Source organism: Pelobates fuscus, chromosome 1, assembly GCF_036172605.1.
Source record: "Pelobates fuscus isolate aPelFus1 chromosome 1, aPelFus1.pri, whole genome shotgun sequence".
NCBI classification, from domain to species: Eukaryota; Metazoa; Chordata; class Amphibia; order Anura; family Pelobatidae; genus Pelobates; species Pelobates fuscus.
Window position 1 is genome coordinate 227,117,299 of NC_086317.1, and position 23,879 is coordinate 227,141,177.

A 23,879-nucleotide genomic window follows, 5' to 3' on the forward strand; every position below is an offset into this window, starting at 1 on the left:
GCAGTTGACAGGCTTATGCCGTGTGTGATCGTATAATGTAACCATCCTCCCATTATTTTTCAGGTGAGGTGTTTAAATAGTGCTATTTAGGATTTAAAATCTCTGTTTAGTTAATAAGCGAGTGCACTGGTTTGTATATTTTTTGTATTTTGGTCCCAGTAGCACCCTGTAATATATGCATGTTTAGGTGAGTGCAGCACTTCTTACCTTGTCTATATTGTCCTTGTCCCTATTTAGCCTTGTACTGCAGAGAGCCTCAGATGGAATTTTTTCCCAAGTAAGTGGTTAATCTCATAAGAGCAGACATTAGACTGTGAGAGTAGGACCTGCCAAAGATGGGGTACATTGACGTTGTGGCAGGCTTATGCAATGTATGATCATATAATGTAACTAAATCCCCATTTTTTTGCCTAGATTAGGTGTTTTTAAAAAATCTTTTACAAACTAATAAAATCTGTCAACATTGAAGTTGCTGTTTAGTAGATAGGAGAGTGCGCTGGATCTTGTGTATTTATTGTATAATATGGCCCCCAGCAGCACCCCATTTAAGCATGTTTAGGTGAGTGCAACCATCCCCCCATGTTTCCTATATATATTTGGGAGTCTAGCCAACTCCTTGGTTCTGCACCCCTCCCTGTTACAGGTGCCTCATCTCAGGTCCCTATTTAGCCTTGTACTGCAGAGAGCCTCAGATGGAATTTTTTCCCAAGTAAGTGGTTAATCTCATAAGAGCAGACATTAGACTGTGAGAGTAGGACCTGCCAAAGATGGGGTACATTGACGTTGTGGCAGGCTTATGCAATGTATGATCATATAATGTAACTAAATCCCCATTTTTTTGCCTAGATTAGGTGTTTTTAAAAAATCTTTTACAAACTAATAAAATCTGTCAACATTGAAGTTGCTGTTTAGTAGATAGGAGAGTGCGCTGGATCTTGTGTATTTATTGTATAATATGGCCCCCAGCAGCACCCCATTGAGGCATGTTTAGGTGAGTGCAACCATCCCCCCATGTTTCCTATATATATTTGGGAGTCTAGCCAACTCCTTGGTTCTGCACCCCTCCCTGTTACAGGTGCCTCATCTCAGGTCCCTATTTAGCCTTGTACTGCAGAGAGCCTCAGATGGAATTTTTCCCCAAGTAAGTGGTTAATCTCATAAGAGCAGACATTAGACTGTGAGAGTAGGACCTGCCAAAGATGGGGTACATTGACGTTGTGGCAGGCTTATGCAATGTATGATCATATAATGTAACTAAATCCCCATTTTTTTGCCTAGATTAGGTGTTTTTAAAAAATCTTTTACAAACTAATAAAATCTGTCAACATTGAAGTTGCTGTTTAGTAGATAGGAGAGTGCGCTGGATCTTGTGTATTTATTGTATAATATGGCCCCCAGCAGCACCCCATTTAAGCATGTTTAGGTGAGTGCAACCATCCCCCCATGTTTCCTATATATATTTGGGAGTCTAGCCAACTCCTTGGTTCTGCACCCCTCCCTGTTACAGGTGCCTCATCTCAGGTCCCTATTTAGCCTTGTACTGCAGAGAGCCTCAGATGGAATTTTTTCCCAAGTAAGTGGTTAATCTCATAAGAGCAGACATTAGACTGTGAGAGTAGGACCTGCCAAAGATGGGGTACATTGACGTTGTGGCAGGCTTATGCAATGTATGATCATATAATGTAACTAAATCCCCATTTTTTTGCCTAGATTAGGTGTTTTTAAAAAATCTTTTACAAACTAATAAAATCTGTCAACATTGAAGTTGCTGTTTAGTAGATAGGAGAGTGCGCTGGATCTTGTGTATTTATTGTATAATATGGCCCCCGGCAGCACCCCATTTAAGCATGTTTAGGTGAGTGCAACCATCCCCCCATGTTTCCTATATATATTTGGGAGTCTAGCCAACTCCTTGGTTCTGCACCCCTCCCTGTTACAGGTGCCTCATCTCAGGTCCCTATTTAGCCTTGTACTGCAGAGAGCCTCAGATGGAATTTTTTCCCAAGTAAGTGGTTAATCTCATAAGAGCAGACATTAGACTGTGAGAGTAGGACCTGCCAAAGATGGGGTACATTGACGTTGTGGCAGGCTTATGCAATGTATGATCATATAATGTAACTAAATCCCCATTTTTTTGCCTAGATTAGGTGTTTTTAAAAAATCTTTTACAAACTAATAAAATCTGTCAACATTGAAGTTGCTTTTTAGTAGATAGGAGAGTGCGCTGGATCTTGTGTATTTATTGTATAATATGGCCCCCAGCAGCACCCCATTTAAGCATGTTTAGGTGAGTGCAACCATCCCCCCATGTTTTATATATATATATATATATATTTAGTTTTTCTTACTGCTCCTCCTTTTTACCATCTACTGGAAACTCTCTCACTAGATCTGTGGACCAAATGGCAGTGCTTATTTCAGTGTACTGCAAAATAAATACATATAATTACATTATACAGTAAATATATGTTGCAACTCATTGATTGGCATATTTTTGCACCTTTTTGGTTTGCTTTTCAGATTCAGTACCCGAGTGAACATTCGGCCAAGTCGAACTGCCATCCAAACAAATATTGGGTATCCAAGAAAAATATTCAGCAGAATAAAAATGTCTTGCTGTGCACAAGTCTGCAGATAAAGGCCCTCAACATTTCACAGTATCTGCTTAGGCTCAAACTTAGTCTGTTCTTTTTTATATATTCAAATTTGGGGGGACACATCGAGGCATGGTGATCAGACATGCACTCTGGAAAGCTCTGAAGTCCTGAAACCTGAAAACCTAAAGAAGGTGTACCTGCAACAGTTGTAGCGGACGACTGTATAAACAAGTAAATGATATTAATGGTATCCTGCTTCAAAGAAAGCTGCAAGGTAGCCTGTTAGCCCTGGAGCTATTTGCATCTAATCATCTAGGTTACCTATAATAAAGTTTGGGTTATGTTGTGGGTTTCCATTTTCCATGAGAAAACTAAATGGGTTTTTTTAAGAGCAAAAAAAAAAAATGGGTGCAAGAGAAACTAAAAATGGGCAACAGCTAATTTTGCCTGCCATTTATTGGGTCCCCACTCAGATCTCAAGCTAATTTTAGCTAATCTTGGGCCATTACAAAGAGAACCTAGACCATTTACACATCTAACTGATCCCACCCAAAAGGGAGGACCAGTTCTGAGATGCAGGTCGGCTCTCTGTGCATGAGAATTACAGCCAGGGCCGGCCTTAGGGGTGTGCGAGCTGTGCGGCCGCACAGGGCGCCATGGAGCAGGGGGCGCCCTGACAGCTGACACAGCCCGCACATGGCCGGTGTCAGGGTCTATTTAAAAAATAAAATAAAATAAATCGCGGCAGAGGGGGCGGGGCTTATCGAGCTGCGGGGGCGGGGCTTATCGCGAGGCAGAGGCGGGGCTAATACCTCCCGAAGCCCCTGCTGCACAGGAAGAGGGAAGGAGTCCCTGCTTCCCCATCAGCCAGCTGCATCCACTAGATAGAGGTAAGTGTGACTGTTTGCCTGTTAGCCCTCTTTTCCAGCCCTCTATGTGTCCCACTATTCCCCCCTCCCAGCCCTTCATATGCTCCTATACCCCCCTCCAGCCCTTCATGTGTCCCTATAGCCCCCCCAGCCCTCCATGTGTCCCTGTACCCCCTCCCAGCCCTTCATTTGCTCCTATACCCCCCTCCAGCCCTTCCTGTGTCCCTATAGCCCCCCCAGCCCTCCATGTGTCCCTGTACCCCCTCCCAGCCCTTCATATGTCCTTATAGCCCCATGTGTAGCCCCCTCCCCAGCCCCATGTGTCTCATTATAGCCCCCATGTGTCCCTATAGCCCCCCCACATGTCCCATGTGGCTGTGTGACTGTCTGTCTGCCTGACTGCATGTGTGTAACTGTCTGTGTGTGACTACCTGTCTGTGTGTGTGTGTGTGTGTGTGTGACTGCCTGTCTGTGTGTGTGACTGCCTGTCTGTGTGTGTGACTGCCTGTGTGTGTGTGACTGCCTGTCTGTGTGTGTGTGTGACTGCCTGTGTGTGTGTGACTGTCTGTCTGTGTGCCTGTGTGTGTGTGACTGTCTGTCTGTGTGCCTGTGTGTGTGTGTGACTGTCTGTCTGTGTGCCTGTGTGTGTGTGTGACTGTCTGTCTGTGTGACTGTCTGTCTGTGTGACTGTCTGTGTGTGTGACTGCCTGTGTGTGTGTGACTGCCTGTGTGTGTGTGACTGCCTGTGTGTGTGTGACTGCCTGTGTGTGTGTGACTGCCTGTCTGTGTGTGTGACTGCCTGTCTAACTGTCTGTCTGTGTGTGACTGCCTGTGTGTGACTGTCTGCCTGCCTGTTTGTTACTGTCTGTCTGTCTGTAACTGTCTGTGTGTGACTGCCTGTGTGTGTGACTGCCTGTGTGTGTGACTGCCTGTGTGTGTGACTGCCTGTGTGTGTGACTGCCTGTGTGTGTGACTGCCTGTGTGTGTGACTGCCTGTGTGTGTGACTGCCTGTGTGTGTGACTGCCTGTGTGTGTGACTGTCTGTGTGTGACTCTAATTGTGTGTGTCGCTGTAGCTGTGCCATTGTGTGTGCCTGTGCCTGTATGTGTGACTGCCTTTAACTGAGTGTGTGTGTACATGCCTGTAACCAAGTTTAAATTTCCCCCACCCCTTCCTGTCAAGGCCGCACTTTGACTGACAGACGCTCACTCACTGACAGACGCACACTCACTGACAGACACACACTCTCATATACACTGACAAACAATGACATACACACACACACACTATTACTTGGACACACATTGACAGACGCACACTCTCACTGACAGACGTATGCACTCACTGAAAGACGCATGCCCCCACTGACCGACACATACACACTCACTCACTGACACATACACACTCACTGACTGACACACATTCACTCACAGACACACACACACACAAACACTTACAGACACCTACAGACACACACACACACACACACATTCACTCACAGACACACACACACATTCACTTAGACATACACACTCACAGACACACACACACAGACATTTCCACTAACACTCACAAACTAATATTTTTTTAATTTTATTTTAAATCCACCCAGCCTCCATGGGAGAGCTGGAGTGGATTTCTTGCCTGCAGTCCAGTGTGGCTGCTGGGCGGGCAGGCAGGGGGCGCACAGACTGAGTAGGCAGCTCTTAGTGATGCCAGGAGCCGGACTGACGTCATATTCCGGCTCCTGGCTTCATTAAGCAGCGCAGAGGGAGCTGAGCAGGAAGAGCTCAGGTGAGTATGCTCCTTCGCTGCCCGCTGCCAACCTCGGGGGGGGGGGATGACTCAAACATGGCCAGCCGGCCAGCTCTTGAGCCCCCCAGGACGTGAGGCAAGCAAGGGATCTGCCTGGGGGTTTGGGGGCGGCTTTTTTGCCACCCCCTGCAAAGTGCCACCTAAGGCAGTGCCACCTAAGGCAGATGCCTTGTTTGCCTCACGATATACACGTCCCTGGTGCCTGTGTGTGTTACTGTATTCAGGCAACTTGGTGGGTGGTGGGGGGGCGCCATGAAGACTTTTCGCACAGGGCGCCTATTTGCCTAAGGCCGGCCCTGATTACAGCAATGCCAGACAATCATTTTGGCCTTGTTATGCCTCATTAGTGAGATCATTTTTTTGCCACTTCTTGATTGGGCAGGCAATGCAGCCTACATTATTTAACTGACCCGCTTGTCTATTATGAAAATTAAGAGGTTTATTTGCGTCTCCAAAAAACAGTTTCTCTGAATCACAAAAAAAAAAAAAAAAAATTGTTTCAGACAACTACTTTATATGTTTGCCTGCTGGTTTTTTTTCCTACACACAGGTGTATCAAAATAAGAATTGTAAATTATGTTTTGACACATACAGTACACTCTATGTATTCATTGATTATATTTAAATATTTGCAAAAAGAAAATAGACCCGACTCATTGTTCTGGATTAAGCATAAATTTTCGCTTATATTGAAAGATCAAAATCAAGATTCAACAAAAAAACATTTGACAGTACCGCCTGATAAAATATTGCTTACTGATTGATATTCTTGTCTTGTGCAATAGTTTATTTGGTTTGCAGAATTAATCTTGGTGTTTAGTGGAAAATTAGATGCATGATACAGTGCATATATGCATCCAAAAATCTAAACTGAAAGTCATTTGGATGTTAACATGAGCACTAAATTGAATGCAGAAGATCAGATCCATTTCCCCTCTCTTGCATATTTTATTAAGAATTATAGTTCAGCTGCAAGGCAAATAGGAGCGCACACATTTATAGTATTTAAATGCATAAATAAATACACAGTCGTGGACTGCTGCCTGTACAAGTGCAAATGATTTAACCTTATATTGATGAATCTGGTATATGCAGAGTAAATGTAAAATTGAAAGGACTCTAAACAAAATGTTTATCTAGCCTTGACTTTCTTAAAATCTCAAATATTGTTAAATGGTCGGAGGTGATGTGTTTGACACACTATAGTTGTGGCTCTGAAACCAACAAATCTGTAAATTCTAAGCATGAGGGTCCTGAAAGGTGGGTTCTCCAATAAAACTGCAACAATGCAGGGTCCTGTACTCATGAAAAAAATCTCAGACTTGATCGTGGCAATGAGAATTGTAGCTTTTATTCCATCAAACTTGATTAAAAAGGTAAATACAAACAGTGCACGGGGGGAGGGCACAGCAGGAAAGACATTTACGCGTTTCGTGCCAATAAAGCACTTTCTCAGAGACCAAAGATTCTCTGAAAAAGTGGCTCATTGGCACGAAACGCGTAAGTGCATTTGTTGCAGTTTTACTGTATTCTTTCACTTCCAGCCTAATCTACTTTAAAGTCATATATCCCTTATCCTATTAGTGGTCATATCCCTTTTTCATACTAACTTGAACCTTCCCAAATTATTTTCAAGGTTGATTTGAACTTTACAGCCTGTCAAAGCATGAGATGATCATTAAGACATTACGCATGTATCGTCCCGAGTTTTAAAGAAGCAGTGACGCCAATTTGTGATTTGTGATAAGGAGCTTCCGCTGATTTGAAACAACAAAAATCCAAAATATTTCTCTACATTTTTGTTTCTTAATGACCAAAAAGGTTTAGAGATGTTAGTTTAAAAGCTAAGGACTACTTAGTCAAAACAGAACGTAATTATTTTATTTTTTTAACTAATCTACATGTCTGTACTGAATTCACCTGGGCTCTCCTCATACTTTCCTGTCATGGTCAAACACCTTTCATAAAACGATGGAATAATCATGTGTATCTTTATTACAAAAATCAAGAGATAATGACAAAATGTTTGGATGTCACGCATTGAATATATATGTAGGTATGACATAGGTCTGTCATGACAAGAGGACTTTAGATGTATCTATGGACGTCACTACAAAGTATAGGATTTATTTTAAAAATGCATTAGTATGTTTTAAGAGATTAAAAGGCCATTTCAAATCTATATGTATAAGAAACATTAAGAATATATATTTTTTTGTTACAATATTTTATAATAAGCCTTTTGTACAGCATAAATAAGCAAAGCTCTTGAAAAATAGAAGATAATTATTTGAACTGAAAGAGTTCATTCCTGTGAAGTTTGTCTATTCTTTTGTGAAAATTGGTTGAACAAAAATAAACAATTCACATTTAGTGTAGTATTGCTACAGTACCTGCATTGCTGGTTGAGATGTTAATTTCCGCAAACTGCTTGGAGAATAGGCTAAAATCAGACACTCCATTCACAGATTCCACCCGAATAGAATAGTTAACATGAGGCAATAAATTCACCATGGTGACGGTCCGATCAACTAATCCGGTCTGCTGAGGTACAAAACCAACACTGCTTCCACATGCTTCACAGTGCTGAAATGCCACTGAGCATCGGTCACAGAAGACATTGTAAGTAAGGTCACCTCTTCCGCCTGCATCCAGTGGTGCATTCCATTCCAAGACCACAGTTGTCTGCTTAATACTATAAACAAGGCTTCTTGGAGCAGATGGTGGACCTGAAAAGAAGCATCCAACAGTAACCGATAAAATATTCAGACTCATTTTTTTCCGACTCAACAGTTTTCATAGCGATCACAATCCCAAGATATATATGCACAAAATAATCAAAATCAATTAATACTAATAAATGCTAATCTAATCAAGTAACATTCTTTGTTTGCATAGACAATAACGTAAATGATAGTTTAGAATAAAAATACATACTGTTCACAGCTTTTACACTATACTAATATACTACAAAATATTAATAAAATGTAACTATTTTACTGCTGGTAATGCTGCCAAAGTCAGAAATTATTTTCAGCTCAAAACTGGGTCTGTATTCACAATTTACCCAATATTGAGATTCTGAGCTCAACAGGTCAATAACACGAAGGTAACAACAATAAATAAATACTGAAGATTTTTGGATTACTTGTGAGGTTGAAGGTTATAGAGCACCTGCCTTCTCATTGAACTGCATTGGAAAGTCTTTTGTTTGGACAGTCACTCACAAAGTAGGAGGGCAACCAAGATCTACAGCTTTTGCAAGCTATTTTTAGATATACCCCCAATTAAAAATGCATAATTAACAGCATGCATATTTTCATTAGAGTATATGTACTAAACAGTGATTTTTTATTTTTTTTATTTTGGCAATGGAGTGTTCTGTTAGCCAAACACTGAAAGGAGGATCTATAGAACATTTTTACTCCAGACTTGTTTTGATAGCTCCTCTTTATGGTGCTGTTTGTTTAGATAAGTGCTCTAAAAAAATCTAGAAACAGATTTATATATATATATATATATATATATATATATATATATATATATATACACACACACACACACACACTTGTGAAATATGAGTGATCAAGCAAACATTTTATTTTATGGAAGAATAGTGATCATATGAAGCCATTTATTATCTCACAGTTATTTGGCTCCTTTTTAAGTCATAATAATAACATAAATCACCCAAATGTCCCCAGATCAAAAGTTACATACCCTTGAATATTTGGCCTTGTTACTGTCACGGTAATATACCCCAACACGCAAGAATAGTCTAAATAGTCTAGAGGCAAGAAAACAAGATACGTCTTACTGTGCCTTAGAATGTCCGGACTTGACGAGGACAAGAAAAGACAGAGTCCAGAACGAGCCGAGGTCAAGGGGACAGAGAGACAGTGTAAACTAGAACAAGCCAGGGACTGGTACACAGGAGAGCAAACCGGCGAACAAGACAAGCAGGGATAAAGAGAAAACGGAGTCAGGAACAAAGCCAAGGTCTAGCACCAAAAACCACAACTGAACGATACAAGCACTAAAGGGAACTGAACCAGAAACCACGATAGGGCAGGGAGCTAATGGAAAGGTGAGTATAAATACCTATTAGATTGATTTGATTGGCCCTTGTCATATCCACGCCCCCAATTCGTGAGAGTATGGGGAATGTGAAATGACATGGGCCAATGGGAGACCTTTTCATTTTTTTGCTCCAGCTGCCCAGTACCAGGCGCGTCACGTGGCTGCTTCTTGCGGTCCGTGCACGCCTCCCCTTCAGATGCAGGACGGCGTGCGGCAGAGAGGAGGACCTCGCCCGGCCCCTGGAGAGGGTAAGTACCGCTACAGTACCCCCCCGAAGACACCCCCACCGGGCGGGGAGGACCTGGCCTGCCAGGAAAACGAGAATGGAAGGAGCGCAAAAGGCGAGGAGCGTGAACAGCATCAGCGGAGATCCAACTGCGTTCCTCCGGCCCAAATCCCTTCCAATGCACCAGGTACTGGAGGCGACCCCGGAGAAAACGAGAGTCAAGTACGGCAGCCACTTCAAATTCCTCATGACCCTCCACAGAAACAGGAGGAGGAGGGGGAACATTTTGGGTATAACGGTTACACAGGAGCGGTTTCAACAAGGAAGTGTGAAAGACGTTAGGAATACGCAGGTTACTGGGAAGATCCAAGGCATAAGAGACAGGATTAACTTTATGCAAGACATGAAAAGGACCGATAAAACGGGGAGCCAGCTTCATAGAAGGGACACGAAGGCGGATGTTACGAGTAGAAAGCCAAACCTTATCCCCCACAACATAGGAAGGAGCAGCTCTACGTTGTTTGTCAGCCTGAACCTTCTGACGAGCAGCAGACTCCACTAAAGAACGCTGAACCTGCTCCCAGGTAGTACGCAAACTGACCAAATGCTCATCCAAAACTGGCATGCCCCGCAAGGTGAATGCAGATGGAAGAACCACAGGATGCCGGCCATAAACAACGTAGAAAGGGCTAATACTGGAAGATTCATGAGTAGCATTATTACGAGCAAACTCAGCCCAAGGAAGCAGGTCAGCCCAATTGTTCTGATGGTGGGATACGAAACAGCGAAGGTACTGCTCTAGCGATTGGTTGGCACGTTCAGCAGCTCCATTGGACTGGGGGTGGTAAGCTGAGGAAAACGAGAGGGTAATACCCATCTCTGAACAAAAAGCCTTCCAGAATCTAGGAATAAATTGGCTACTCCTATCGGATACAATAGACTCAGGTATACTGTGTAACCTAAACACCTCCCTGGCAAAGATAGAGGCGAGTTCCTTAGATGAGGGTAATTTTACAAGAGAGACAAAATGAGCCATCTTAGAAAATCTATCGACGATCATCAGGGTGACTGTTTTACCATTCGAAGGGGGCAACTCAACAATAAAATCCATGGACAGATTAGACCAAGGCTTCTCGGGTATGGGTAATGTATGCAACAACCCACAAGGAACACTATGTGAAGACTTCATTGCGTCCTTGCGCAAGGAGGCCCACCAGAAATATCTAGACACTGCTGTAAAGGTTTTAGCGATACCAGGGTGACCAGCGGTTCTGGTGTCATGATAGAGTGACATGATTTCCTGCCTTTCAGGAACATTGACAAACAATTTATCAGCAGGTTTCTCTATAGGTGCAATATTTTGTTTAGCTTGTATGACTTGCAAGATGGACGAAGAAATAGAAAGGACAGTAGTAGCGATGATCCTGTCCGGGGGAATGACAGGGGTATCATCAAGCTCTTGTTTGTCAGTAGTTTCGAACTGTCTGGACAAAGCGTCAGCTTTAGTATTACGATCACCCGGTCTGTAGGTGATGATAAAATTTAAACAAGACTAAAACAGAGACCACCTGGCCTGTCTAGAAGACAATCTCTTGGCTTCACTAAGGTAGGGAAGATTTTTATGATCTGTAAGTGCCTGTAGTGCCTGTAGTGCCTTCCAAAAGATGCCTCCATTCCTTAAGTGCTAAAATAATGGCAAGGAGTTCCCGATTACCTATGTCATAATTCTTTTCAGCTTTAGACATCTGCTTGGAAAAGAAACCATATGGATGTAAAGACCTTTCTGAAGATTCTCTTTGAGACAATAAAGCACCCACCCCAATATCAGAAGCATCAACTTCAAGAATAAAAGGCAAAGAAGGGACAGGATGCTGTAAAATAGGGGCAGAAGCGAATGTAGCTTTAAGGAATTCAAAGGCCTCAAGCGCTTCCGGTGTCCAGACATGAGTATTACCATCCTTTTTAGTCATTCGGGTTATAGGTGCTACAATGGCAGAAAACCCTTTAATAAAGCGCCTATAATAATTCGAAAAACCAAGAAAACGCTGAATGGCTTTCAAACCCTGAGGTAGAGGCCATTCCATGATAGCAGAAAGTTTCTTGGGATCCATACGAAAACCCTTAGCAGAGATTATATAACCCAAGAATTGGACTTCTGATTGATCAAAAGAACATTATTTGAGTTTACAATATAGACCGTTAACAAGAAGAGTCCTCAAAACTAATTTAACATGCATGTGATGAGAATGTAAATCAGGTGAATATATTAATATGTCGTCCAAGTACACGATTACGAATGTGTGTATGTACATGTGTGTATGTACTCACGTAGATCATTAATACATTCTTGAACTACTGCTGGGGCATTACAAAGACCAAAGGGCATCACAGTATATTCATAATGACCACTCCTGGTATTGAATGCTGTCTTACATTCATGAACCTTTTTGATACGTTTGAGATTGTAAGCACCCCTAAGGTCTAGTTTAGTAAACACAGTGGCTTGTTTAAGCCTGTCAAATAATTCCGTGATTAAGGGTATAGGGTACACATTTTTGACGGTGATTTTATTAAGGCCCCTATAGTCGATACAAGGTCTTAAATCGCCATCCTTCTTGGATACAAAGAAGAAACCAGCTCCTGCCGGAGAAGAGGATCTTCTTATAAATCCCTTTTGTAATGATTCTTTAATATATTCCTCGATAACAATATTTTCTTGAGGAGACAAAGGATACACTCTCCCTTTGGGAGGTATAGAACCAGGTAACAGATTAATAACACAGTCGTAGGGTCTGTGAGGTGGCAACTTTTCAGCCTTTCTTTTATCGAAAACAGATTTAAGAGACATGTACTGAGGAGGTATAACAGTAGACACAGGAGGAATATTAGTAGAATTCAAAGGGGTGATTTTAACAATACAAGACTCTTGGCAAGCATCACTCCAAGATACTATTTGTCCTGACTCCCAGTCAATAGTGGGATTATGAGAACGCAACCAAGGATACCCTAACACGAGGTGAGAGGAAGGAGAAGTAATGATCTGAAACCGAATGGTTTCTGAGTGTAACAACCCTGTAGACATATGCAATGGTTCAGTTTCATGTGTGATAACTGGGGAGCATAATGGTCTACCATCTATGGCCTATGTTATTTTCCCTAACAAAGCCGGAATCTATAAAGTTTTCGGCGGCACCAGAATCAACCAGGGCTAGTATATTCCCTACTATGCAGTTTTTTTTTTCAAGATGCAGGGAAACAGGGAGAAGCAATTTATTAAGAGTCAAATGTGAGGACTCTGATGTCACACCCAAGACCTGTCCCCTATATGGTCTTAGGTGCAATAGTTTTCCGGACGCACGGGACATTCTTGTCTCATATGGCCCTTCCTACCACAATAAAGGCAAAGTCCCTCCTTTCTCCTATATAGTTTTTCAGCATCAGTAAGTTTAGCAACCCCTAACTGCATGGGTTCTTCCTCTGATCCTTTAGATCCCTCAGGAGTTTCAGCTCTAGGCGTATTAAAGGAAACAAAGAGTCTTTCTAGACTTGGTATATAGCCTGTCACGAATCATGTTATCTATATCGATGAGATGGTCGATAAGGTCCTCTAAGGGTACAGGAAGATCCCTAGCTGCTACCTCATCCAATATAGTTTCAGATAGACCTTCCATGAAGGCAGTAGTAAGCCCATTGTTAGTCCAATCTACCTGTGAAGCAAGGGTACGGAACTGAATAGCAAAATCAGCTACAGACTTAGATCCTTGCTTAATTCTCATTTACGCCCTGGCGGCATTCTTTGACCTTTTAGTTGTGTCAAAGGTTCTACGAAAAGCCGTAAGGAAGCTATTGAAATCATGTACCATAGGTACTATAGGTCCATTAGCCTCCCAAATAGGATTTGCCCACTCAAGTGCTTTATCAGTAAGCTGGTGCATAAGAAAACCCACCTTAGATCTATCAGTGGGAAATGAAGGTGGATACATCTCAAAGTGGAATTCCACTTGATAAAGGAATCCCCTGCAGGTCTTATCATCCCCTCCGTACCTAGGTGGAGGGGTTAGATGTGCTGAAGCATTAGGCATATTAGCTGTGTCTGGTACAGGAGTTACAGGAGGCGCTGGTACAGGTACCGGAGCTGTTCTGGATAAAAGTGTCTGGATGGCTTGAGCCATCTGATCCATACGGTAATCCTGTTCTGCAAATCTAGCCTCATGAGTGGCCATCTGTTGTCCTAAATCTGCGGGGTCCATGGCCCTATCGTAATGTCACGGTAATATACTCCAACACGCAAGAATAGTCCAGATAGTCTAGAGGCAAGAAAACAAGATACGTCTTACCGGGCCTTAGAATGGCCGGACTTGATGAGTCCAGAACGAGCCGAGGTCAAGGGGACAGAGAGACAGCGTAAACTAGAACAAGCCAAGGACTGGTACACAGGAGAGCAAACCGGCGAACAAGACAAGCAGGGATAAAGAGAAAACGGAGTCAGGAACAAAGCCAAGGTCTAGCACCAAAAACCACAACTGAACGATAAAAGCACTGAAGGGAACTGAACCAGAAACCACGATAGGGCAGGGAGCTAAGGGAAAGGTGAGTATAAATACCTATTAGATTGATTTGATTGGCCCTTGTCATATCCACGCCACCAATACGTGAGAGTATGGGGAATGTGGAATGACATGGGCCAATGGGAGACCTTTTTTATTTTTTTGCTCCCGCTGTCCCTTTAAATGCGCACCCGCTATGCGCGGCGCGCTCCCAGTACCAGGCGCGTCATGTGGCTGCTTCTCGCGGTCCGTGCACGCCTCCCCTTCAGATGCAGGACGGCGTGCGGCGGAGAAGGAGGACCTCGCCCGGCCCCTGGAGAGGGTAAGTACCGCTACAGTTACAGACACACAAGGTGACACACAAAGGTTAAAATGGCAATTAAAGGTTAATTTTTAAATTTCAATTAGTGTCTGTGTATAAATAGTAAATTCGTTTGTTAGCTCTCACGTGGATGCACTGAGAAGGCTAGAAACTGAGCCAGCGTTAGCAGAAAAGAACTGCCAATAGACCTGTGTAACAAGGTAATGGAACTTCATAAAGATGGAAAAGGATATAGAAAGATATCAAAAGCCTTGAAAATGCCACTCAGTACTGTTCAATAGTGATGTACCGAACTGTCCGCTGGCGAACAGTTCCCGGGGAAATTAGCGTGTTCGCGTTCGCCGCGGCGGGCGGACACATGCGCAGTTCGATCCGCCCCCTATTCGTCATCATTGGGCAAACTTTGACCCTGTGCCTCTCGGTCAGCAGACACATTCCAGCCAATCAGCAGCACTCCCTCCCTTCCACACCCTCCAACCTCCCTCCCAGCATCCATTTTCGATTCATTCGGAAGATGCATGCTTAGTGAGAGGAGGGAAAGTTTAGCTGCTGCTGATTAGATAGGGAAATTGATAGCTAGGCTAGGGTATTCAGTGTCCACTACAATCCTGAAGGACTCATCTGATCTCTGCTGTAAGGACAGCACCCCAAAAAGCCCTTTTTAGGGCTATAACATCAGGCTGCTTTTTTTTTTTTTTTCCTGTGTAATGTAATTGCAGGTGCCTGCCTGCCAGCTTCTGTGTGAGGTTCACATTGGATACTGTGCCTACTTGCCCAGTGCCACCACTCATATCTGTTTTAACAATAGGTTAAGCTTTACATTTAAAATAAATATTTTTTTTTCACTGTAATAGAAGAGCAGTTGCCTGCCTGCCAGCTTCTGTGTGAGGTTCACATTGGATACTGTGCCCACTTGCCCAGTGCCACCACTCATATCTGTTTTAACAATTGGTTAAGCTTTAGATTTAAAATAAATAATTTTTTTCACTGTAATAGAAGAGCAGTTGCCTGCCTGCCAGCTTCTGTGTGAGGTTCACATTGGATACTGTGCCCACTAGCCCAGTGGCACCACTCATATCTGTTTTAACAATTGGTTAAGCTTTAGATTGAAAATAAATATTTTTTTTTCACTGTAATAGAAGAGCAGTTGCCTGCCTGCCAGCTTCTGTGTCAGGTTGGATGCCTTGCCCATTTGCACAGTCAGTGCCACCACTCATATCTGTTTTAACAATAGCTTAAGCTTTAGATTTTAAAGAAATCATTTTTTTTCACTGTAATAGAAGATCAGTTAGTTGTCTGCAAGCATCTGGGTGTCAGGCCTACTTCAGCGTGTGCTCTGCAGACCTGTGCCAGCGTGCTTTGACAGTTGCCAATCATATCTGGTGTCTCTTTAGCGTGCTTTTACAAAGAAAAAAGGTTTCCAGTGTAAGCTAATAGCAGACAGTCAGTGTCCTTCAAGCGGCTCTGTCAGGCCTTCCTTCAGCGTGTGCCCTGCACAACCCTGCCAGCGTACTTTGACAGTTGCCACTCATATCTGGTGTCTCTATAGCGTGCTTTTACAACCAAAATTTAGTTTCCACTGTAATAGAAGAGCAGTTGCCTGCCTGCCAGCTTCTGTGTGAGGTTCACATTGGATACTGTGCCCACTTGCCCAGTGCCACCACTCATATCTGTTTTAACAATTGGTTAAGCTTTACATTTAAAATAAATATTTTTTTTTCACTGTAATAGAAGAGCAGTTGCCTGCCTGCCAGCTTCTGTGTGAGGTTCACATTGGATACTGTGCCTACTTGCCCAGTGCCACCACTCATATCTGTTTTAACAATAGCTTAAGCTTTAGATTTTAAAGAAATCATTTTTTTCACTGTAATAGAAGATCAGTTAGTTGTCTGCAAGCGTCTGGGTGTCAGGCCTACTTCAGCGTGTGCTCTGCAGACCTGTGCCAGCGTGCTTTGACAGTTGCCAATCATATCTGGTGTCTCTTTAGCGTGCTTTTACAAAGAAAAAAGGTTTCCAGTGTAAGCTAATAGCAGACAGTCAGTGTCCTTCAAGCGGCTCTGTCAGGCCTTCCTTCAGCGTGTGCCCTGCACAACCCTGCCAGCGTACTTTGACAGTTGCCACTCATATCTGGTGTCTCTATAGCGTGCTTTTACAACCAAAATTTTGTTTCCACTGTAATAGAAGAGCAGTTGCCTGCCTGCCAGCTTCTGTGTGAGGTTCACATTGGATACTGTGCCTACTTGCCCAGTGCCACCACTCATATCTGATAACAGGGATTTGTCTCAGGCAGACAGCATTAAACACATGGAGGTACGGTGTGATGATGATGATGTTGTACCCGCTGCTGCTTCCTTTTCTGAGTTGTCAGATACAAGCGAAGCGGTTGATGATGACGATGCGTCCATGGATGTCACGTGGGTGCCCGCTAGAAGAGAAGAAGAACAGGGCGAAAGTTCAGATGGGGAGACAGAGAGGAGGAGGAGACGAGTTGGAAGCAGGGGGCGGTCGTCGCAAGGAGCTAGTGGCACAGTCAGACAGCATGCATCGGCACCCGGGGTCAGCCCGACAGCACGCCAATCAACGCATGCTGTGTCCACCACCAGAATGCCGTCATTGCAGAGCTCAGCAGTGTGGCATTTTTTTTGTGTGTCTGCCTCTGACAACAGCGATGCCATTTGCAACCTGTGCCAAAGGAAACTGAGTAGTGGGAGGTCCAACACCCACCTAGGTACAACTGCTTTGCGTAGGCACATGATCTCACATCACAAACGCCTATGGGATCAACACATGAGTACAAGCAGCATGCCTACTCTAAGCCGCCATCCTCCTCCTGGTCCAGCATCTTCAGCCACGTCAACCACTGCTGTCCTTCTTGCCCCCTCTCAACCATCCGCCACTCCGTCTCCCGCCTTGAGCAGTTCCCGCTCATCTGCCCACAGTCATGTGTCTGTCAAGGACATGTTTGAGCGTAAGTAGCCAATGTCACCAAGTCACCCCCTTGCCCAGCGTCTGACAGCTGGCTTGTCCGAACTATTAGCCCGCCAGCTTTTACCATACCATCTGGTTGATTCTGATGCGTTCAAAAAATTTGTAGCTATTGGGACACCGCAGTGGAAGGTACCCGGCCGGAATTTCTTTTCACAAAAGGCAATCCCCAACTTGTACTCGATTGTGCAAAAGGAAGTCATGGCATGTCTGGCACACAGTGTTGGGGCAAGGGTCCATCTGACCACTGATACCTGGTCTGCAAAGCATGGTCAGGGCAGGTATATCACCTACACTGCGCATTGGGTAAACCTGCTGACGGCTGACAAGCAAGGAATGCGTGGCATTGCAGAGGAGTTCGTGACACCGCCACGAATTGCAGGCAGTCCTGCTGCCACCTCCTCTACTCCTCCTACTCCATCCTCTTCCATAACCTCCTCGGCTGAGTCCTCTTGTGCCGCTGCTTCTTGCTCCACATCAACGGCACCCCCCCAGCTCCCCAGGTACTATTCCACATCCCGGATACGGCAGTGTCACGCCGTCTTGGGTTTGACTTGCTTGAAAGCAGAGAGTCACACCGGACAAGCACTCCTGTCCGCCCTGAATGCACAGGTGGAAAAGTGGCTGACTCCGCAGCAACTGGATATCGGCAAAGTGGTGTGTGACAACGGAAAAAATTTGATAGCGGCATTGAAGTTGGGCAAGTTGACACATGTGCCGTTCATGGCACATGTGTGTAATCTGATCGTACAACGCTTTGTGCATAAGTACACAGGCTTACAGGACGTCCTGAAGCAGGCCAGGAAGGTGTGTGGCCATTTCAGGCGTTCCTACACGGCCATGGCTCACTTTGCCGATATCCAGCGGCGAAACAACATGCCAGTGAGGCGCTTAATTTGCGACAGCCCTACACGTTGGAATTCAACACTCCTAATGTTCGACCGCCTGCTCCAACAAGAAAAAGTTGTTAATGAATATTTGTATGACCGGGGTGCTAGGACAGCCTCTGGGGAGCTGGGAATTTTTTTGCCACGTTACTGGACGCTCATGCGCAATGCCTGTAGGCTCATGCGTCCTTTTGAGGAGGTGACAAACCTAGTCAGTCGCAGTTGTGTGTGTGCGTGTGTATAGCTGTCTGCCTGTGTGTGTGTGACAGGGTGAAGATTTCTTGCACATGGGTGTGACAGGGTGAAGATTTCTTGCACAGGGCGCCCAAAGGCCTAAGGCTGGCCCTGCGCATGGGTCAGTGGCTCTGCACCAGACTTCCCTCCAATTGATCAAAGTTAAAGGATTTCAAGTGGACTGATTACAATTACAGGGCCTCTAAAGAGTCCTGTATTGTTATTTGTCGTCACTACCTTCCCGCGTCGGGAGTGGGTCATTTGCGCCCCTGCTGCCTTCCTTGCATGTGGTAGCTGTTTGTCAGGGATTTGTCAATCCATATCTGCCAAGTGACCCTATGTAGGGGTAACAGTCCCTATTCTGCTCTGTGTCAGTGTGTATCATGGTCTCTGTGGACGGTGAACAGTCTCTATTCTGCTCTGTGTCAGTGTGTATCATGGTCTCTGTGGACAGGGAACAGTCTCTATTCTGCTCTGTGTCAGTGTGTATCAGGGGTTTTGAGGACAGGTGTCAATCCATATCTGCCAAGTGACCCTATGTAGGAGGAACAGTCCCTATTCTGCTCTGTGTCAGTGTGTATCAGGGGCTTTGAGGACAGGTGTCAATCCATACCTGCCAAGTGACCCTATGTAGGGGGGACAGTCTCTATTCTGCTCTGTGTCAGTGTGTATCATGGTCTCTGTGGACGGTGAACAGTCTCTATTCTGCTCTGTGTCAGTGTGTATCATGGTCTCTGTGGACAGGGAACAGTCTCTATTCTGCTCTGTGTCAGTGTGTATCATGGTCTCTGTGGACGGTGAACAGTCTCTATTCTGCTCTGTGTCAGTGTGTATCATGGTCTCTGTGGACGGTGAACAGTCTCTATTCTGCTCTGTGTCAGTGTGTATCATGGTCTCTGTGGACAGGGAACAGTCTCTATTCTGCTCTGTGTCAGTGTGTATCAGGGGTTTTGAGGACAGGTGTCAATCCATATCTGCCAAGTGACCCTATGTAGGGGTAACAGTCCCTATTCTGATCTGTGTCAGTGTGTATCATGGTCTCTGTGGACGGTGAACAGTCTCTATTCTGCTCTGTGTCAGTGTGTATCAGGGGTTTTGAGGACAGGTGTCAATCCATATCTGCCAAGTGACCCTATGTAGGGGGAACAGTCCCTATTCTGCTCTGTGTCAGTGTGTATCATGGTCTCTGTGGACAGGGAACAGTCTCTATTCTGCTCTGTGTCAGTGTGTATCAGGGGTTTTGATGACAGGTGTCAATCCATATCTGCCAAGTGACCCTATGTAGGGGTAACAGTCCCTATTCTGCTCTGTGTCAGTGTGTATCATGGTCTCTGTGGACGGTGAACAGTCTCTATTCTGCTCTGTGTCAGTGTGTATCATGGTCTCTGTGGACAGGGAACAGTCTCTATTCTGCTCTGTGTCAGTGTGTATCAGGGGTTTTGAGGACAGGTGTCAATCCATATCTGCCAAGTGACCCTATGTAGGGGGAACAGTCCCTATTCTGCTCTGTGTCAGTGTGTATCAGGGGTTTTGAGGACAGGTGTCAATCCATATCTGCCAAGTGACCCTATGTAGGGGGAACAGTCTCTATTCTGCTCTGTGTCAGTGTGTATCAGGGCTGGGCTTTGAGGACAGGTGTCAATGTTAGGTGATTTCTGCCCTTTATGGATTAAAAGCAGACTCTGCATCAACTGTGCAATTTTCCATGGGAGTTTTGCCATGGATCCCCCTCTGGCATGCCACAGTCCAGGTGTTAGTCCCCTTGAAACAACTTTTCCATCACTATTGTGGCCAGAAAGAGTCCCTGTTGTTTTTAAAATTCGCCTGCCCATTGAAGTCAATGGCGGTTCGCGCGGTTCGCCGGTTCGCGAACATTTGCGGAAGTTCGCGTTCGCCGTTCGCGAACCGGAAATTCTGGGTTCGCGACAACACTACTGTTCAATCAATTATTATGAAGTGGAAAATTTGGGGATCTCTTGATACCAACCCAAAGTCAGGTAGACCAAGAAAGATTTGTTCATGCAAGATGACCAAATGCTTTGCATGACCTGGAGGTATTTTGCCAAGACGAATGGGCAGCTATACCACCTGCAAGAATAAGGGGCCGCATAGACAACACTGTCATTCATACTAAAGAGGGCAATTCACAGTAATAAGAACTAAGGGTATGCCGAATTTTGAACAGGGGTCATATCATTTTTTTTCTTTGTTGCCATGTTTTGTTTTATGATTGTGCTATTCTGTTATAACCCTTCAGTTGAATATGAATCCCATAAGAAATAAAAGAAATGTGTTTTGCCGGCTCACACATGTTTTCTTTAAAAATGGTGTATATATTACCAAATCTTTTTAGCACAACTGTATGTATTTATTTCCAGATCTTGTGAGACTAATTATCTGACTTTTGCAGAACTTATTTGGTGGTTTTATAGCACTGAGGTTAAATAATGATTAACTTTTTACGTCATTAAAATATTTTAGACCATTAATGTGTGAGATACTGATAATTGATGTAAACGTAACAGTAAAAAATCCAACTAAAATCTATTTCAATTGTGCCACCACAAAATTGATAGGTCCCTAATTAGGCACTGAATATTAAATTATCATCATTACAAAGTGGGATTTTGTATGCTAGAGCCCTTTAATACATGTTAGTAGAAATTTTAAAAGTGCATGGGGAACAAAAAACAAACTGCTTGATGCAGCTTAAGCTGTAAGCTTCAGTAATTTTTTTCTACTACCTTTGCATATTTAAAAATTAAAGTTATTGAATTGAATTTTTCAATGTAGTATAAAATATTTGTAGTGACGATGCTCTGTTGAATAACAGTTATGCACACCTGATTTAAATGTAGATTTTATATCTCATGTATTGAGAAAATTGAAATTGATGATTAACTGTTAACCACTTAATGTCAGCAATCATGTATACACGATTTTTAGGATACGCATATCAAAATCGTTTAGTCATTGCAAATTATTTTAATCCACTGCACATGCATTGTGTTTGCAATGCTTTTTCTGATAGCAGAGATTGGAAGGGGGCATTCTGAGGGGTCTGCTCTCAAGCAGAGTGTAGATTCAACTGGCAGCCCACTGGACCACCAGGGAAACTGGTTTCACTGGACCACCACTGAAAAGGATCGGGTTCCCCTCACTGCCAAAAGGTAAGCAGGAGGGAGCTCAACTAAAAAACAAAAAAAAACAAGCAAATTAAAAAACAGCTGCAATGTGTGGGGTGGCTAAACATGGGATTACAATCTCCCAAACATGCATACATACATACAATCTAATCTAACCCCACACACACACTCAGCCTGCGATATCACCCCCACAAACACACTCAGCATGCCATATAACCCCCCACACACACATACAGGCACCCTGTCACATCACCCCCCACACACATATACAGACACCCTGTCACATCACCCCCCCCCCCACAGACACTCAAACATACACACACACACACACACACATAAAGACACCCTGTCACATCATCCTCAGCCACACACACACACACACACACACACAAACAAACACATGTTCACCATGTCACATCAACACCCACAAGCATTGCAAGTGCAGTCGTGGATACACATAGACACAGATATATTCACAGATGCACAAAGATATTCCCTGCCAGACACACAAATGCTACACAATGCCAGACATGCATACACAGGTACCAATACACATACATCAGTGTGTACATCAGTGTGTATGTGTGCATATATCAATGTGCACATATGCATGCATGTATCAGTGTGTGTATTTGTACATGTGTGTCTAAAGTGGGAACATGGCTGCAATGTGAGAGTGATATGGTATGGGTAATGTTATGGTAATCTGGTAACAAATATATACATACAACTGAGAACTGAGTGCATATTGGACAATGTACAGGTGAGAGCATTATAGACTAGGTAAGGAAAAAGGTACATATTGAGAAATATTATTTATTTAAAGCTCTGTTTTCTTATATGTAACCTCAATAATTGGTAAATATTGGTTTTAAGTTTTTTTATTGTCCAGACAAACTCTTAATTTTTTTTTGTAAAATACATTTAAATATTACTTTCCAGGACACACAAAATACTCAGATTCTGGGGGAGATTTTGTTTAAACCCTATTGTTAGTGAAGGGGCTAAGAAGTAATGGCAACAAATTAGTGATATTCACTAACATGAGAATTAAAAGTAAATTGAATGTGAATTTCAGATTTAAGGCCAACAAAGTGCAAGCATATCTATCTGGGAGAATTTGTCCAACTTGGCTATTTTGCTCTTAAGTTTGAAATTCATTTTGAATTCTCCCCTTATTGAAAAAACATGACACATGCAAAAGACAACATATAGAGAGATTGGATACGTACGAGTGCAGGGAGTGGATGGAGAATCCAGCGGAGATCTATAGAAGTTCTTCTCGCATGTGCAGATTGTCGAAGACTCTTGGTTTGTATAGCTATATTGAGGACATGGTTCACAGAGCTGAAGCCGGCTGGACATCTTGTAAAACCCAGGAGGACAAGCTATAGCAAAGAAATTGTAAATAAAGTTATACTCAACAGAAAATCATCAATACATGCATTCTTTTACAAAACCTATCAAAGTTCATGGTAGACAAGGATCTACAGATATATTTACTTACTCCAAGAATCATTGATACTTCTAGAGCATCAAAGAGCATCTTGCCCCACACAATCATTATTATTATTATTATTATTATTTATTATTATTATTGCGATTCGACATAGTTTTACATTGTGCAAACTCTCTCTGTATTTTTGTCAACTACTTAGTGATAATACTTATTGGAAATTTTGTTTTTAAACAGACAAAAATAAAACCTATATTCACATATATTTAAATCAGCCTGTGCAAAGATAAATAATTGTTTAACAACGCTATTCCTTTCTCCTACATAATATACCAATCATTATAATTTTAAAACAATAAACAACCAACCAGCCATAAAGAAAAAAAAAATAAAATAAACATTTTCAAAACTTACAGAAGAGGAAGATTTATCTTAATAAGAAGAATAAGGTAATAGAAAATTATAATGGGATTCTCACTCAAAGGGTTATTCACTGAAAAGAACACTATAGGCAGCAGACAACTTCAACTCGTTAAAGTGTTATGGGTACAGTGCCCCTGCCCTCTTATCCCTGCAAGTGAAAATATTGTAATTTCAGGGTCCAGGGAAACTGCAAATGTTTACATTGCAGGGTCAATACAACCTCTAGTGTAGGGGGTACTTTTGCAGTCTTACATCTCTCCTAAAAGTAAACCTAAAACTTACACCTACCCTG

The 23,879-nt window shown here is 43.3% G+C and overlaps 1 protein-coding gene across 1 annotated transcript in view; it reads right to left on the reverse strand.

The window, feature by feature from the left end:
• Window positions 1-23,879, reverse strand: part of EPHA10 (EPH receptor A10) — a 568,155-nt gene that overhangs the window by 249,967 nt on the left and 294,309 nt on the right. Inside the window, exons 4-5 of the mRNA XM_063454942.1 lie at window positions 22,941-23,096; window positions 7,675-8,010 (exon numbers count right to left, since the gene is read on the reverse strand). Of these exons, the coding sequence (XP_063311012.1) occupies window positions 7,675-8,010; window positions 22,941-23,096 (492 nt within the window). The remainder of the gene's footprint in view (window positions 1-7,674; window positions 8,011-22,940; window positions 23,097-23,879) is intronic.